Consider the following 13175-nt stretch of genomic DNA (forward strand, 5'->3'; position numbering starts at 1 on the left):
TGAGCCAGCATCTCCTGGGGGACGGAGGAGGAGGAGGAGGCAACCTCTTGGAAGGGGTGTGAGTTCAAATCTCCCCAGAAACAGCAGACTCTGTCCTTGGAGACCCAGGACAAGACTGTGAGCAGGGAGGCAGCTGGTCAGGGCCAAGGAGGGCAGGGCCGATGCTGAGCAAGGGAGATCCCATTGAAAATGATAGTCCCTTGGGGCGCCTGGGTGGCGCAGTCGGTTAAGCGTCCGACTTCAGCCAGGTCACGATCTCGCGGTCCGTGAGTTCGAGCCCCGCGTCGGGCTCTGGGCTGATGGCTCAGAGCCTGGAGCCTGTTTCCGATTCTGTGTCTCCCTCTCTCTCTCTGCCCCTCCCCCGTTCATGCTCTGTCTCTCTCTGTCCCAAAAATAAATAAAACGTTGGAAAAAAATTAAAAAAAAAAAAAGAAAATGATAGTCCCACACATCAAGTGTCATCCCTGGGGCCACCTTGGTGAATTCATACAATTCCATGAGGTAGGGACTAATTTTTTTTTTTTTTTTAAAGTAGACTCCATGCCTACATGGGGCTTGAACTTACAACCCCGAAGTCAAGAGTCGCATGCTCTACCAAGCCAGCTGGGCGCCCCAGTGAGGACTACTTTAATATCTTTCACAGATGAGGAAACTGAGGCCAGGAGGAAGGCACTAATCTGCCAGGATCCCACGGCAGGAGCCTGAGGGAGGCCAGGTCTCACTCCAGAGCCCTCCCTCCCAGCCTGGAAGTTCCCCCACCAACCCTCTCCCTGCCAGGTTACATCCCACCCTTACCTCTGCCCAATACCTGCTCAGAGACACTGGCCACTGCCAGGCCAGCAGCTGGCGTTCGGCTGCCAGCCTGCTCCTACTTCCCCAGCTCAGGGCTCTCCCCGCTCCTCCCACGCTTGCAGAGCCTTCTGGGCCTGCCTGGCACTGGGGCGGGGGAGGCCGGGCGCATAAAGCAGTGCCGTGGGCCAGGGGCCGGGTCTCCAGGCTCTCCTGAGAAGGCTGGGGGCAGCAGGGGGAGTGTGCTCCCTGGCACCCCAGCTCCGTGGCACAACTGGCCACATAGTTTGCGGGGTGCAGCACAAAATGAAAGTGTGCAGCCCCTTGTGACAAAGCACTGTTAAGAATTTCAGGTTGACAACAGCAGAGCGTTACGCTAAGCATAAGATCCTAAACAACTGCGCAAGTCACATGCCCGTGAGGTGGGCCCCAAGCCCTGGAGCTGGGGGAGCTAGGACCCCAGGGCTCCTCCATCGCAGCTGACAGCCTGAGGTCCTGGGGTCCTGGTTTTTCATTAGTTTCCTGGTCTCCAGATTAAGGAAGGAGGCAAGGAGAGAGGGAGCGGAGGAAGGAAGGAAGGAAGGAAGGAAGGAAGGAAGGAAGGAAGGAAGGAAAGGAAAAAGGGAGGGAGGGGTAGTTAAGTACTTTCACGGGCTCTCCCCAGCCCTCTGGTGCAGGGCCCAGGCACTCAGACCCCTTGCTCTCCTGGCTCAGCCAAGTGGCTTCTCCTTATCTGTAAAATGTGCTAACTCTGTCCCGCTCCCCAAGGTGGCCCCAGACCCTTGTTCACCGGCCCTTGCTCTTTACTGGTGAGTCTGTTTTTCCCACCCTACAGGTGAGGAAACTGAAGCTCTGCCTGCCTTCCTTGCAGTGTGACCAACTTCAGAGTTAACAGGGGATTTAACTGGCAAGATCCTTGGAATTTAACCCACGGAGCAGGGAGGTGACACGGGGTGGGGCACTTTCCTTCCCACCCTGAGTCATTTCCTCCCAAGCTCTGGACTCTCCTCCCACTGGTACAGGACAAGGGGTACCCTGGAAGCTGCTGAGGTGGGGCATTCCCCGTGCCAAGTGCAGCCAGGGAGCCAGACTTCCCGGCCTGGTGAGGAAGAGGCTTCCTGACTTGGCGGGGAAGCAGGTAGGCTCCTGGGGAAGAAACACGTGGGCAGGTTAAATGCCGGAAGTCCAGCCGGCTGTGGGCCCGGGGAGGGGCCCAAGGACCCAGCCTGCCCGCGAGTCAACAGGTTATGGGATTGTGGCAGGGAGAGGAGCCCCAATCCCCACCCCCAGACACATGACCACACTTCAGACAGGCTTCCAGAAAACACATGTTTACCCGTACACTCCAGAGGTGGCCCTGGCAGTCACAGTTCAAAGGCCCCTTCGCCCAACGAACCCCAAGCTCCAGCCTGGGAAATGTGGCACCAAAGGCAGGTGGAGTGGGGACAGTGAAGAAGGACCAGGGCTGTTGAAAGATCGAAGATCACAATGCTGGTGAGTTGAGGGGCCATCAGCCCCGGGGGCAAAGGCCACTGGACAGACCCAGAGGGGGGGTGAACCCCAAAACGAAGATTTGGATTACTCAGAAAGTGGGGTGCAGGGAAGGGCTGCAAAGGTCACCACAGTCCTCCTCTTCTCCCCCTCAAGTCGGGAGGCCTAAGATGGCTCCAAGTGTCCCCAGGGTAGGGCCAGAAGGGACCTTAGGTCCACTAGGCATGTGGCAGGAGACAGGATCCATAAATTAAATGTTTCCGGTGGAGTGTGGAACAGAGGCCCGGTGAGGGCCTTGTGGCTGGCTAGGCGATGGGGCTACTGGGTCCTCCACGATGGGTGGGCAAACACAATGGGCCTCTTCTTGGCCCAGCGGGAGAACACGGCCTTCTCAGTGATGAAGCGGTGGGCGCTGCGGGGCGCCCGCTCGTGGGCCAGGTACATCTGACATTCGTCCAGCCGGCCCTTCTCAAAGTAGTGGTAAGGCACCGAGGGGTGGCTCTCCTCCCTGCGGGTGGGGAAGAGGGACAGGCGTGGGGCACCTAAGCTCGCCCGCCTCCCGCCACACCCTGCCACCTACCACGACCAGCCCTTCATCAGGGACTCCCCGCTGGAGCACCCCCATGCCTGGTCCCGGGGAAGGTCAGGACAGGGGAGGCGCAGGGCAGCCCACGGATCCCACGGGCCAGGGTTTGACCCTGGCTCTGGCTCTTGCAAGCTGGCCGCTTCTGGGCTGGAGACGTACTCTGTGAGCATAAATAACCCGTCTGTAAAACGCAGACGGTCACCTGAGACCACGGGTCAAAAAGATGTAAGATTGCAAAGTGCCTTGCGGGTCCTGGGCTTCCGGTGAGCATCCCGTCAGTCCCCGCGGCTGCACCCCCACCCGCTCATCAGCACCGTGCACACTGGCCGTCTGGCCCGGGGCCATGGCAGAGGGCGCACATGGGCTGTCATCTGGCCCACGTGCTCACCAAGCAAGCTCCAAGAGAACAGAAAACAAAGACCCGGGGCCCGTCCTGTCCCTTGTGCACATGTTCCTTACAATAATACTGAACTATTGTGGTATCAACGGCAGCAGCTTCGACGCAGCTGGTGCCTGATGATGCCCTTCTGAGCACCTCGGTAGATTTATTCTCTCTCTAAACGTTTCTACAACCTTCTGGGGAAGGTGTGATCGCTCTCTCTTTTACATATGAGGAAAGGGAGGCCCTGGGCCCCAGGGGTGTCTGAGCCTCAGCCGCCCACGGGGGAGCCCACGCACCCAAGCTCCCCCAGGGTGAGGCCAGGACAGGGGGCCCAAGGTCCTCCCCGCCCCGGCCTTTCCTCCCGCCCAGGACCCGGCTGGCCTGACCTGCAGTAGCTGTCGCTGACCATTCCGTAGACCACGATCTCCTCGCACAGCTCCAGGGCGAGGATCATGGTGAACCAGCCTGTGCTGAGGAAGGAGCCGGACTGTCTCCTGGCGGGAAGGGGCACAGTCAGCACAGCTGCGTCCCTCCCCAACGCGGGTCTGAGCAAGGAAGGGGCTGTGCGACAGGCCCAGCCTCAGCTGTCTCCAGGCACAGCGCTGGTCACTCTCCCGGCCAAGGGCCCTCCCCTTGACCCCCTACAGAGGGGGCCCTGGGGAAGGCTGGGGAGGGAACAGAGCCAGCCCGAGATCAGCAGCAGGAAAGAGGTGCAGCTGGACGCCAACCCAGGCTCGTTCAGCCCCTCACCACCCACAAGGGGCTTGAGCAAACCCCCAGACCATCGTGTGAGGCCACCGAGCACAGCGGGTGAGAGTGGGGAAGACCCCTGTCTGAATTCAAGTTGGTCTTCAATTCAAACCCTACATCTGCCCTAGGGTATCAGCTTTGCTCACAAACCTCTCTGAGCCTCGCTGACCCATCTGTGGAACGGGGAGAATTATATAGGTAGTTATGGGGAGGGGACACCGTCAGCTCAGCACCTCCCCTGGTACCCACACCCAACTGGGAGCGAGGGACTGTGTGGGCAGCCCAGGGCTCAACTCTCTCAATGCACCAGCACTGGTTACCCTCCCAGACGAGGGCTACTCACACCCACCTTGACAGAAGGGTTATGGGGTGGCTCACTCTTTCAAACTGGGTGGCCAGGGACCTGCCATGGCCGGTGCTAACATTCTCAAGGGAGGGCCAGGAATGCTGAGACGAGAAGGGGACAAAGAATGTCAGGCAGGGAAGGGCACCTTCAGACGGGGGGTGGTCATGGAGGGCTTCTCTGATGAGGTGACATCCCATCCAGACCTGAATAGCAAGAAGGAGTCAGTCACAGGGAGGCGTGAGAGGAGAACATTCTAGACGGAGGGAAAACATGTATGAGCCCTGCAGGTGAGAGCCAGTGTAGAGATGTGAGGAGGCCCAGAGGACGGGCAGGTTGAGAGAAGGGAGATGACGAGATCACGGAGGCGGGCCTCGTAGGAGGCTTATAGGCCAGGGGAGGGGAGGGACGAGAGCCTGGACTTTATTCTCCGCGTGAAGGGAAGCCTCCGTCAGGTTGCAGGCGGTTGGCGCTCAGACTGCAAAGGGGCAAGAGTGGCGGCAGCAAGGGGCTGCTACAAGCGCAGCGGAGGCTGGGGCGCCACGGTGGCTTGGGTCCAGGTGGCACCTGTGGGCACAGGAGAGTCAAGAGGCCACCGTATGCCGCAGGTGATGGAATGAAAGGAGGCGGGTACAAAGCCCAGGTTTCTGGCTGGGAAACTGGAGGCTGGCGGCCAGATTTCCAGAGCTGTGGTGGGGGTGGGAGGAGCCAGCGCGTGGAGGAGGAGGCTGGGAGGAGTCTGAGTGTGAGATGAAAGGAGATCCTCAACCCAGAGGGCTTAAGGCAGTGCCTGGTGCAGGAAGAGGGCCGTTTCTAGTTTCTACCGTCACTGTTACTTCTGTCATCTGGCAGGGACTTCCGAGGCCAATTCAGATCTCAGGGAGTATCCCTTCCCGAGGCCAGAGCTCCCGACACCGCTCCCCGCGGCAGTGCTCCCCTAGCCTGTGCTCGTAAGGCCGGCCACCGTAGGGGCTTTTTGATCTATGTGCTAACTCGACGAACGACAGTCTCTCTGATTCTGTCCCCCATCAGAGGCAGGAGCACGTCTGCCTCCCTCACTGCTGAACCCCAGCGCCCGGTGGAGCAGACCCGTGATGGACAAGAAGCGGCTTGAGAAGGCAGGTCCCCAGCCAGCAGGGAGACCCCCCCCCCCCCCCCCGCCCCGCGCAGGCCGGCCCCAGGCTCACCGGTTCTTGCCCGTCTCGTCCTGGAAGACCTGGTCGCAGTAGGCCATCATGCGCTCCGTGAAGGTGTAGACCTGCAGGCCCGGGTACATCTTCGTGAGCTGTAGCAGTGTGCGGTAGGTACGGCCGCCCAGCGCCCGGTCCATGTGCCTGCCCTGGCCCCACACCACGTAGAGCGTGTCACGGGCGTGCTGGAAGTAGTGGGAGTAGTTGCGCAGCAGCAGAGGCACGCTCGTGTGCGAGACCACGCGCAGGGTGCTGCGCCGGCCCACGTCCGCCTCAAAGCCCACGGTGGGTGCCTGGTTCATGCGCAGCACGCACTCGGCACTGTCGATCTCCGCGCCCAGGCCCGAGCCCAGCATCTGGCCGGAGCTGGACACCACGGCGCAGCTACGGCATGGTTCTCGGACCAGCGGCTGCAGGGAGAGGCAGAGAGGAAGAGAAAGGCATGAGCACACAGCTGCCACATCCCCGTCCCTCCACCCGGTAACAGCCACCGCCTTCACATGGCCCCTGTATCAGCTGCAAGTACGGCGTCAACCCATTTTGCAGGTAAGGAAATCGAGGCTGGGCCGGGGGAGTGACTTTCCTACGGTCACATGGATAGCAAGTGGCAGGGCTGAGACTCTGCGTTCAGAGCCCCATGCTTCCTCATCGGCCACCTTCATGTCCCTTTTCCCTATTGCTGAGGCCCTGATATGCCCTCCATCGTGGGTTTTGTTTTTTTTAATTTTTTTAACGTTTATTTATTTTTGAGACAGAAGGAGCATGAACGGGGGAGGGGCAGAGAGAGAGGGAGACACAGAATCGGAAACAGGCTCCAGGCTCCGAGCCATCAGCCCAGAGCCCGACGCGGGGCTCGAACTCACGGACCGCGAGATCGTGACCTGAGCTGAAGTCGGACGCCCAACCGACTGAGCCACCCAGGCGCCCCATCGTGGGTTCTTTATTACGGTTACGTGAGCAAACATTTATAAAGCACTTGAAGCGGTACTTAGCACACACTGGTACCAGGGGTCATATACGTGCTTGTTAAGTAAACATGAACCTCGGCTCTTCACAATGACTCTCAGGCCACTCCCTCCTCTGCCTGAGCCCCACTCATGTTGTGCCCGGTTTGTAAGTAAAAGAAGGGTCTTTAGTCTTTAGGGTTTCACAACATTGAGAACGTCTGGCTCGGAGCCTGAATCCTGGTTCTGCCACTTCCTCTGTCTCTCTGAGCCTCAGTTTCCTCATCTGTCAAATGGGGATGAAAATAGCATTTACTTGACCAGGTTGTGAGAGGACTCAATTAAAAATGCCTGGAGGGGCGCCTGGGTAGCTCAGTCGGTTGGGCCTCTGACTCTTGATTTCGGCTCAGGCCCTGATTCCAGGGTTGTGGGATCGGGCCCCCGAGTGGGGCTTTGCACTGAGCATGGGATCTGCTTGAGATTCTGCCTTTCTCTCCCTGCCCCTCTCCCCCACTCACGTGCATTCTCTCTCTCTCTCTCTCTCTCTCTCTCTCTCTCCCATAAAAACATAATAATTAGGGGCGCCTGGGTGGCTCAGTCAGTTGAGTGTCTGACTTCGGCTCAGGTCATGATCTCAGGGTTCGTGAGTTTGAGCCCCATTGGGCTCTGTGTTGACAGCTCGGAGCTCGGAGCCTGCTTCGGATCCTGTGTCTCCCTCTCTCTCTGCTCCTCCCCCACTCATGCTCGGTCTTTCTCAAAAATAAATAAACACTAAAACAATTTTTTTAAATAGTAATTAAAATAAAATAAAACTGCCTGGGGAATGATTAGCCCAGACCCAGAGGACAGTGAGGGCCCAACCATCTCATTATCCCCCGAGAAGCTGAAGCTGAGCCAACATGTCTACAAATGTTCACTGGCGGTCAGGGGTCCCAGAAAAAGACTTGCTCCCCACCCCATGTCTCCATGCCCTCCCGAGAGGACACGGGTTTACGATGGTCCTGTATTCCTCTCTGAGATATTTTATATCAGACCTAATGTTGATTTAGGGACTCACAGGCCCATTTTCCATGCCTTCAAAAGACAGCACGATTCCTTTATTCTGCCCACAGTTTGAGCCTAACCTGCCCACTGTGGTCTATTCAGATCTGAGGTCACTGCTGGCCCCAGGAGATATTCAGCTTGTCCCACGCAAGGGCTTTAAACTATTTAACTGCAACCAGATTTTTTTCCGGATATCCAAAACCTGGATTTCTGGCTTCTCTTAAGAAACCCAGAGGATCTGGCCACCTCGAGCCCATATCCGCATGGGCTCGAGTGTCTGAAATAAACACTGGCCACCACCACGGAAGATGGGACAGCATCTACCCGGCCCACCCCACCTCTTGTCCCATGCGGCCAAACCCCCAGTGGTTTTACATCTTGATCAAATATTTACATGGCACCTGTTGTGAACACTGGCCACGGATCACCCAGTTAGATCAGCAGAGCAACTCTACAGAGGTAGAAACCAGAAGATTCTTGATTCATCGGTAGAAGTTACCGATGAGGAGGCAACCAAGACTCAGAGAAATGAAGGCCCAAAATACGTCTCCTCCGAGCCGGGGTCCCTGAACATGCCTCCCTCTGACCTTTGTGCTCAGAGAGCCATCAGACTCAGAGCCGGGAGCTTTCTGTGCTGGGTGTCAGTATGGGATGCCTTTGAGAAAGCTACCATGGGGGGCCACTGAAACCAGGGTGAGGGGTATAACGTACTCCAATCTGCACCTGGCAGAGCAAGCATGGGGAGGGGGGCGTCACGGGGCAGGGGCCAAAGCTGCCTCATCACCCCTGAGCTCCAGCGTCCACGAGAGGACGAAAGGTCTGGGGCTGACATGACTTTTCTCTATCATTTCCATCCCCAGCAGCGATCATCAGCACAAGACAAGGCGCATCCAAGCACCAAATACACACTTGCCGAATGAATGGCTTATGTGCAAACATAGTTACATCTAAAGACAGGAGCACCTGGGTGGCTCAGGCGCTTAAGCGTCACGATCTCACAGTTCGTGGGTTCGAGCCCCGCGTCAGGCTCTGTGCTGACAGCTCGGAGCCTGGAGCTGCTTCGGGTTCTGTGTCTCCCTCCCTCTCTGCCCCTCTCCTGCTCATACTCTGTCTCCGCCTCTCTCTCAAAAACAAATAAACATTAAAAAAAAAATTAAAAAAAAAATACATACACAGAATGATACACAGATCACCACGATGTGAAGGTGTCTGTCTCCCCCACCAGACTGGGAGCTCCAGGGGTGAGCACCCTGGCCGACTCACCTATTTTACCTCCAGCACCCAGCTGAGAGCAGCCAGACAATATTTACTCAATTAAAAAACAAAAACAAAAACATTTCTAGAGCGCCTGGGTGGCTTATTTGGTTGAGCATCCGACTCTCGATTTTGGCTCAGGTCATGATCCCAGGATGATGGAATTGAGCCCCCACACTGGGGTCCACGCTGAGTGTGGAACCTGCTTAAGATTCTTTCTCCCTCTTCCTCTGTCCCTCCCCCCTGCTCGTGCTCTCTCTCTCTCTCTCTGGAAAAAAAAAAAAATTACAAAATAAAAAATAAATAAATCCACTTCCTCTTAGAACTTGGGACTCACAGAGGTGTAGTGACTGCTCAATGTCACACAGCTGGTGAGCAGAGGGGCCAAGCCTGGGGTCCAGGCTGGCCTGGCACGCGCCTGGTTCTCACTTATGCCCAGAGAGTAGGGGGCACCCTGGCCGGCCTGTCTCGACATGTTGTCCGGCCAGCTCACCTTCCCATCTGGCACGCTGCTATATCCGCTGAAGTGCAGGGGCCCTGGCACAGTGGGCCTGGAGTTGGTGGACGGGTGGGGGTCCAGGCAGGGGGCCAGGCAGAAGGACAGGCAGGCCCAGCAGCACAGCAGGATGTAGGCAGCTGAGAAGCCCGAGGAGCACAGGATGACAAGCAGGAGCCGACCCTGGGGGAGACAAACAGTCATGGGGTGTGTGCGGGGGGTGTCCCTGGGGCTCCTCTTAGAAGCTGATGCTGGGGTGCCATGCTCCAGCTTCATGGGTCCAAACCCCAGCTCGGTAGCTTCCAGAACATCAGCAGAGCCCAGAGTTAACCAGGGCTTCCTCTGGGCTGCTCAGGCTCTGAAGACAAGCCCTTTTATTCTTCCCATGTTCTAGATAAGGGATCCGGGATGAAAACCCGAGGCCACACAGCATGGAAACAGGATGGGCCCTTCAATCCAGGCTGCAGAGCCCATACTCTTAACCAGAAGCCTAGGTGCACTCTGTAGCCCTGGGTGCAACTCTCCACCCCTCTGGACCTGCTTCCTCTTCTAAAAACTCAGGGCCCGTAGCACCTGTGAGCTCACCGTGAGGCCAGCGGTAACAGTGCTGTGTAGACTATAATGTGCACAAGAAGACGCAAGAGTGGCCCCTCAGGAGGGCAAACCCTCCTCCTTCAGACCTTGGACTGAGGCCGCCAGGGTGCCCATCCCCTGTCCCCTCCCCCAGCTGACTTGGTGCCGGATCTGGATCAGCAGCCCAGGTGAGTAAGGAGGATGGCAGAAAGGGAAGTGTCACTCAAGAAATGGTTTCAGTAATTGACAGCTGCTGGTTCAGAGGCTCCCACCTCCAGAAAACATGCACCAAAGGCCACGTGAAGCAGGACGCCCTCCGGGGGCCCGCTGGCCCTCTTAGGGAGTGCCCCCACCAAGCCTTTCAACGAGGAGCCCCTTGACAGGGGGCACGACCTGCGGCTGCCGTCATGGGCTGGGCCACCCTGGTCACCATCTGTGTCTCTCTGGGCTCTAATATTCTCCCAGCCCGCCCAAGGCAGAGGTCCCTCAGCTGGCCCACAGAACCCACCCAGCAGCTGGCTGGTACTCTGAAAATCGGAGGTGGGAAATGCAGCTCCCCGCCCCCGCCCCCCTCCCAGGGCATATCCTGCCAGAGGCCCACCCTTCTCTGCCCACAAGCCACAGCAGCTTCTAAAAATAAATCTGTCTGTGGCCAGCTGTACGGGGGGAGGGGGTTCAGCCCCTGAGGCCTCAGGCTCTGCCCGGCATCTGGTCCCCTGCCCACAAGGGGCCCAGAGACCCAGATTCAGGCAGTGGTGGTGGACTCCCCACAACATCCAGGGTCCTCTCCCACAACCAGCAGCTCCTAAATAAAGTTGAGAGCAGCTAAACTGAACTTTCGCACCATATCCCCCTCCCAGGTGGGTGCCTCACCTGGGTGACCTAGGGGATACCCACAAGAGGTAGTACTGTTATCTCCTCATTACAGGGGAGGCGCACAGGGCACTGAGACCAGAGAGGGAACACCACTTGTCTGAAGCCACACAGCCTGCCAGATCAGGCAGGGCTTTGAGGCCAGTCTCCCCTTCTCAGCTCAGGAGCAGTGGGTCAAAAGTGAGTCAGTGCTGGGGTGGGAGAGGCTATGAGGCTGCTGTGCCGGAAGTTCCCCAAGAGCCTTCCTCCTTCCACCACTTACCGGAGCCTTCATGCTGTTGCCGCTGCTCAGCAGCCTGGGGGCTGCTGTCTCCAGGGCTCAGGCTGGGAAGGGGTGGCAGCCAGGCACCTGCCAAGATCCAGAAACTCAGAGCTAGGTCCCAGGCCCCTGAGGAACCTGCCCAGGGAAATTGAGGCAGGGAAGGGTATGGGGCCAGGGTCAAGGCAAATGGCTTTCGGGAGTCAAACGCCTTAAAGTCCCCAAACACCGGACAGCGCTGTCCGCATCCTAAAAGACCTGGTATCAGGTGACCTTCGGGAAACCTCAAACCAACCCAATCCCCACTGTGCAGATGGAGAAAGAGAGGCAGGGAGGGGGAGCCCTCGGCTCAAGGTCACCCATCGAGTCTGGGTCAGTTAGAACCAGCAGCCTGGAGCCCCGACTGCCTCCCCATCCTTCCTACCTCCCTACGGGCGGGAGAAACGGAGAGGCCTGAGGCGGGATAGGACGAGAGATTTCCACCCCTCTCCCAGATTCCACCGCCCCTTCCCCCGGCCGGGAGCTAACCAGACGGGTAGGCTGGGGCGCTCCAGCTGTTCTCGATCCACTGCTCGGAGCTCCATGGCCCGCAAACCGGGCGGGCCGGGCTGGAAGCCTGAGCCCCGGGGCGGAGGCGGCACCGCGGCCGCGGCTTCTGGAGACTGGAAACCGAACGTGCGCCGCCGGCAGCGGGGGCGGGGTCTGCGAGGACGGGGAGGAGACAGGCGCGCTGGGGGCGGAGCCCGGGAGGAGGGAGGCGGGACCTACGAGCACCGCCTGCGCGGCTGGGGAGGGAAGTGCGTGGCTGGCGGCGGGGCCTCCGGGATGGGGGCGGGGCCTGCAGGCCGTGGGCGGAGCCGGAGTTCCCGCATCTCCCCTTTTCTGCCCAACCACGTTTCTCCCAAGCTCCTGCCGGGGATCCGAGAGAAAAGGCTTAGCGGGGGTGGGAACCAGGGCGCCTCCGTGGCTGCCTAGCCTTCCGGACTTGGGTTTCTCCATTTCTGAAATTTGGGGGGGGTGGGTAGGAAAATTAAGCAGGGGCTTGGGGTCAAGCAGCCCTGGGTTTCAAGCGGGTAGGGTTGCCAGATTTAGCAAGTAAAATACAGGACACTCAGTTATATTGGAATTTCAGATAAACAGTGTATAATTGTATTAAAAATCTGACGTTCCGGTGTAACGGGGCGTCTTATATTTTCTCTGTCGACCCTAGCTGGACTGTCTCTGGTGGTGTGACCTACACCTGAGCCTCAGTTTTTCTCCTCTATGAAGTGGGGATAATAACAGCACCTACCTGCCAGTGGTACGGTGCAGAGCAGCTGTGACACTGTTAGGATTCGAACCCCGGGCAGTCTCACTGCCACGTAGTGGCCACCTATTTTCACCTCCCAAACACCCCCTCCCAAAGTGTCCTCCAGACCCCAACCAACTCGGTGTTGCACCCCCACAGAGGCTGCAATGTGTCCCATTTGAAGGCCCAAATGGGGTCCCTTGGGGATTTCAAACTCTAGCACGGCCAGGAGCCACAAAGGGTCGAAAGAGCAGATATGGGGCAATAGGGAATAGTGAGCCTGTGGTGAAGTAGAGGGCACATTTTCCATCTGAATATATATATATATATGATGCTTTATGGGCCAGCATAAAGGTCTTACCTATGGAGGTCTTTCCACCTCCACCACACCCACCTCCCTCTATGGGGCCTTCCCCTGAGATCCAGGCTAGGTTCCTGCTCAGACCCCATTTCAAACTCCATTCACCTTTTTCTCAAAGGCTCTGACGTGGGCACGATGCCAAGGTACCCACGTTCTGATCCACACCCAGATCAGCAACTTCCCAAGGCTGCCTGCTCAGGTGCAAAACCAAGTCGGCCATGACTCTCCCCATCCTATTGAGGGGAGGGCACGCTGAGGCAAGCCCTGTCCCTGGGCCTCCTTTGAGCATGGGCCTACTTTGTCCCTGCACCCTAGCCTGGGCATAGCTCAAGGGTGGTGGCCCAAGTTCAAACTCTCTCTGTGGTCTCCCATTCACACGAGGCCGGGCACACAAAGCCTGAGTCCTTCTGCCCCTGACCCCCAGTCTTCATCCTTCACGTTTCTCTTCCTCATAGACTCAACCCTAAGGGGACAGTTGTGAGGAATTCCCCACAGATCCATTCATTACCCACAATGGCTGGTGACCTGATGTGAGGATTCTTTCTCTAAAGA

At 58.0% G+C, this 13175-nt stretch overlaps 1 protein-coding gene across 2 annotated transcripts; it reads right to left on the bottom strand.

The window, feature by feature from the left end:
- Positions 1 to 2104: 2104 nt before the first annotated feature.
- Positions 2105 to 11661, bottom strand: ST6GALNAC4 (ST6 N-acetylgalactosaminide alpha-2,6-sialyltransferase 4). 2 transcript variants are annotated; one of them, XM_043565959.1, is made up of 6 exons: positions 11503 to 11615; positions 10978 to 11064; positions 9267 to 9452; positions 5529 to 5941; positions 3635 to 3742; positions 2105 to 2788 (listed from the first exon to the last, which is right to left on the bottom strand). In XM_043565959.1, the coding sequence occupies exons 2-6, from the start codon at positions 10987 to 10989 to the stop codon at positions 2599 to 2601; spliced, it is 909 nt and encodes a 302-aa protein (XP_043421894.1). In that variant the 5' UTR covers positions 10990 to 11064; positions 11503 to 11615; the 3' UTR covers positions 2105 to 2598. The 2 variants fall into 2 exon arrangements, with proteins under 2 accessions (XP_043421894.1, XP_043421893.1); XM_043565958.1 differs by lacking the exon at positions 10978 to 11064 and having other exon boundaries at positions 11503 to 11661.
- Positions 11662 to 13175: the final 1514 nt, after the last annotated feature.

This window comes from Prionailurus bengalensis, chromosome D4, assembly GCF_016509475.1.
Source record: "Prionailurus bengalensis isolate Pbe53 chromosome D4, Fcat_Pben_1.1_paternal_pri, whole genome shotgun sequence".
NCBI classification, from domain to species: domain Eukaryota; kingdom Metazoa; phylum Chordata; class Mammalia; order Carnivora; family Felidae; genus Prionailurus; species Prionailurus bengalensis.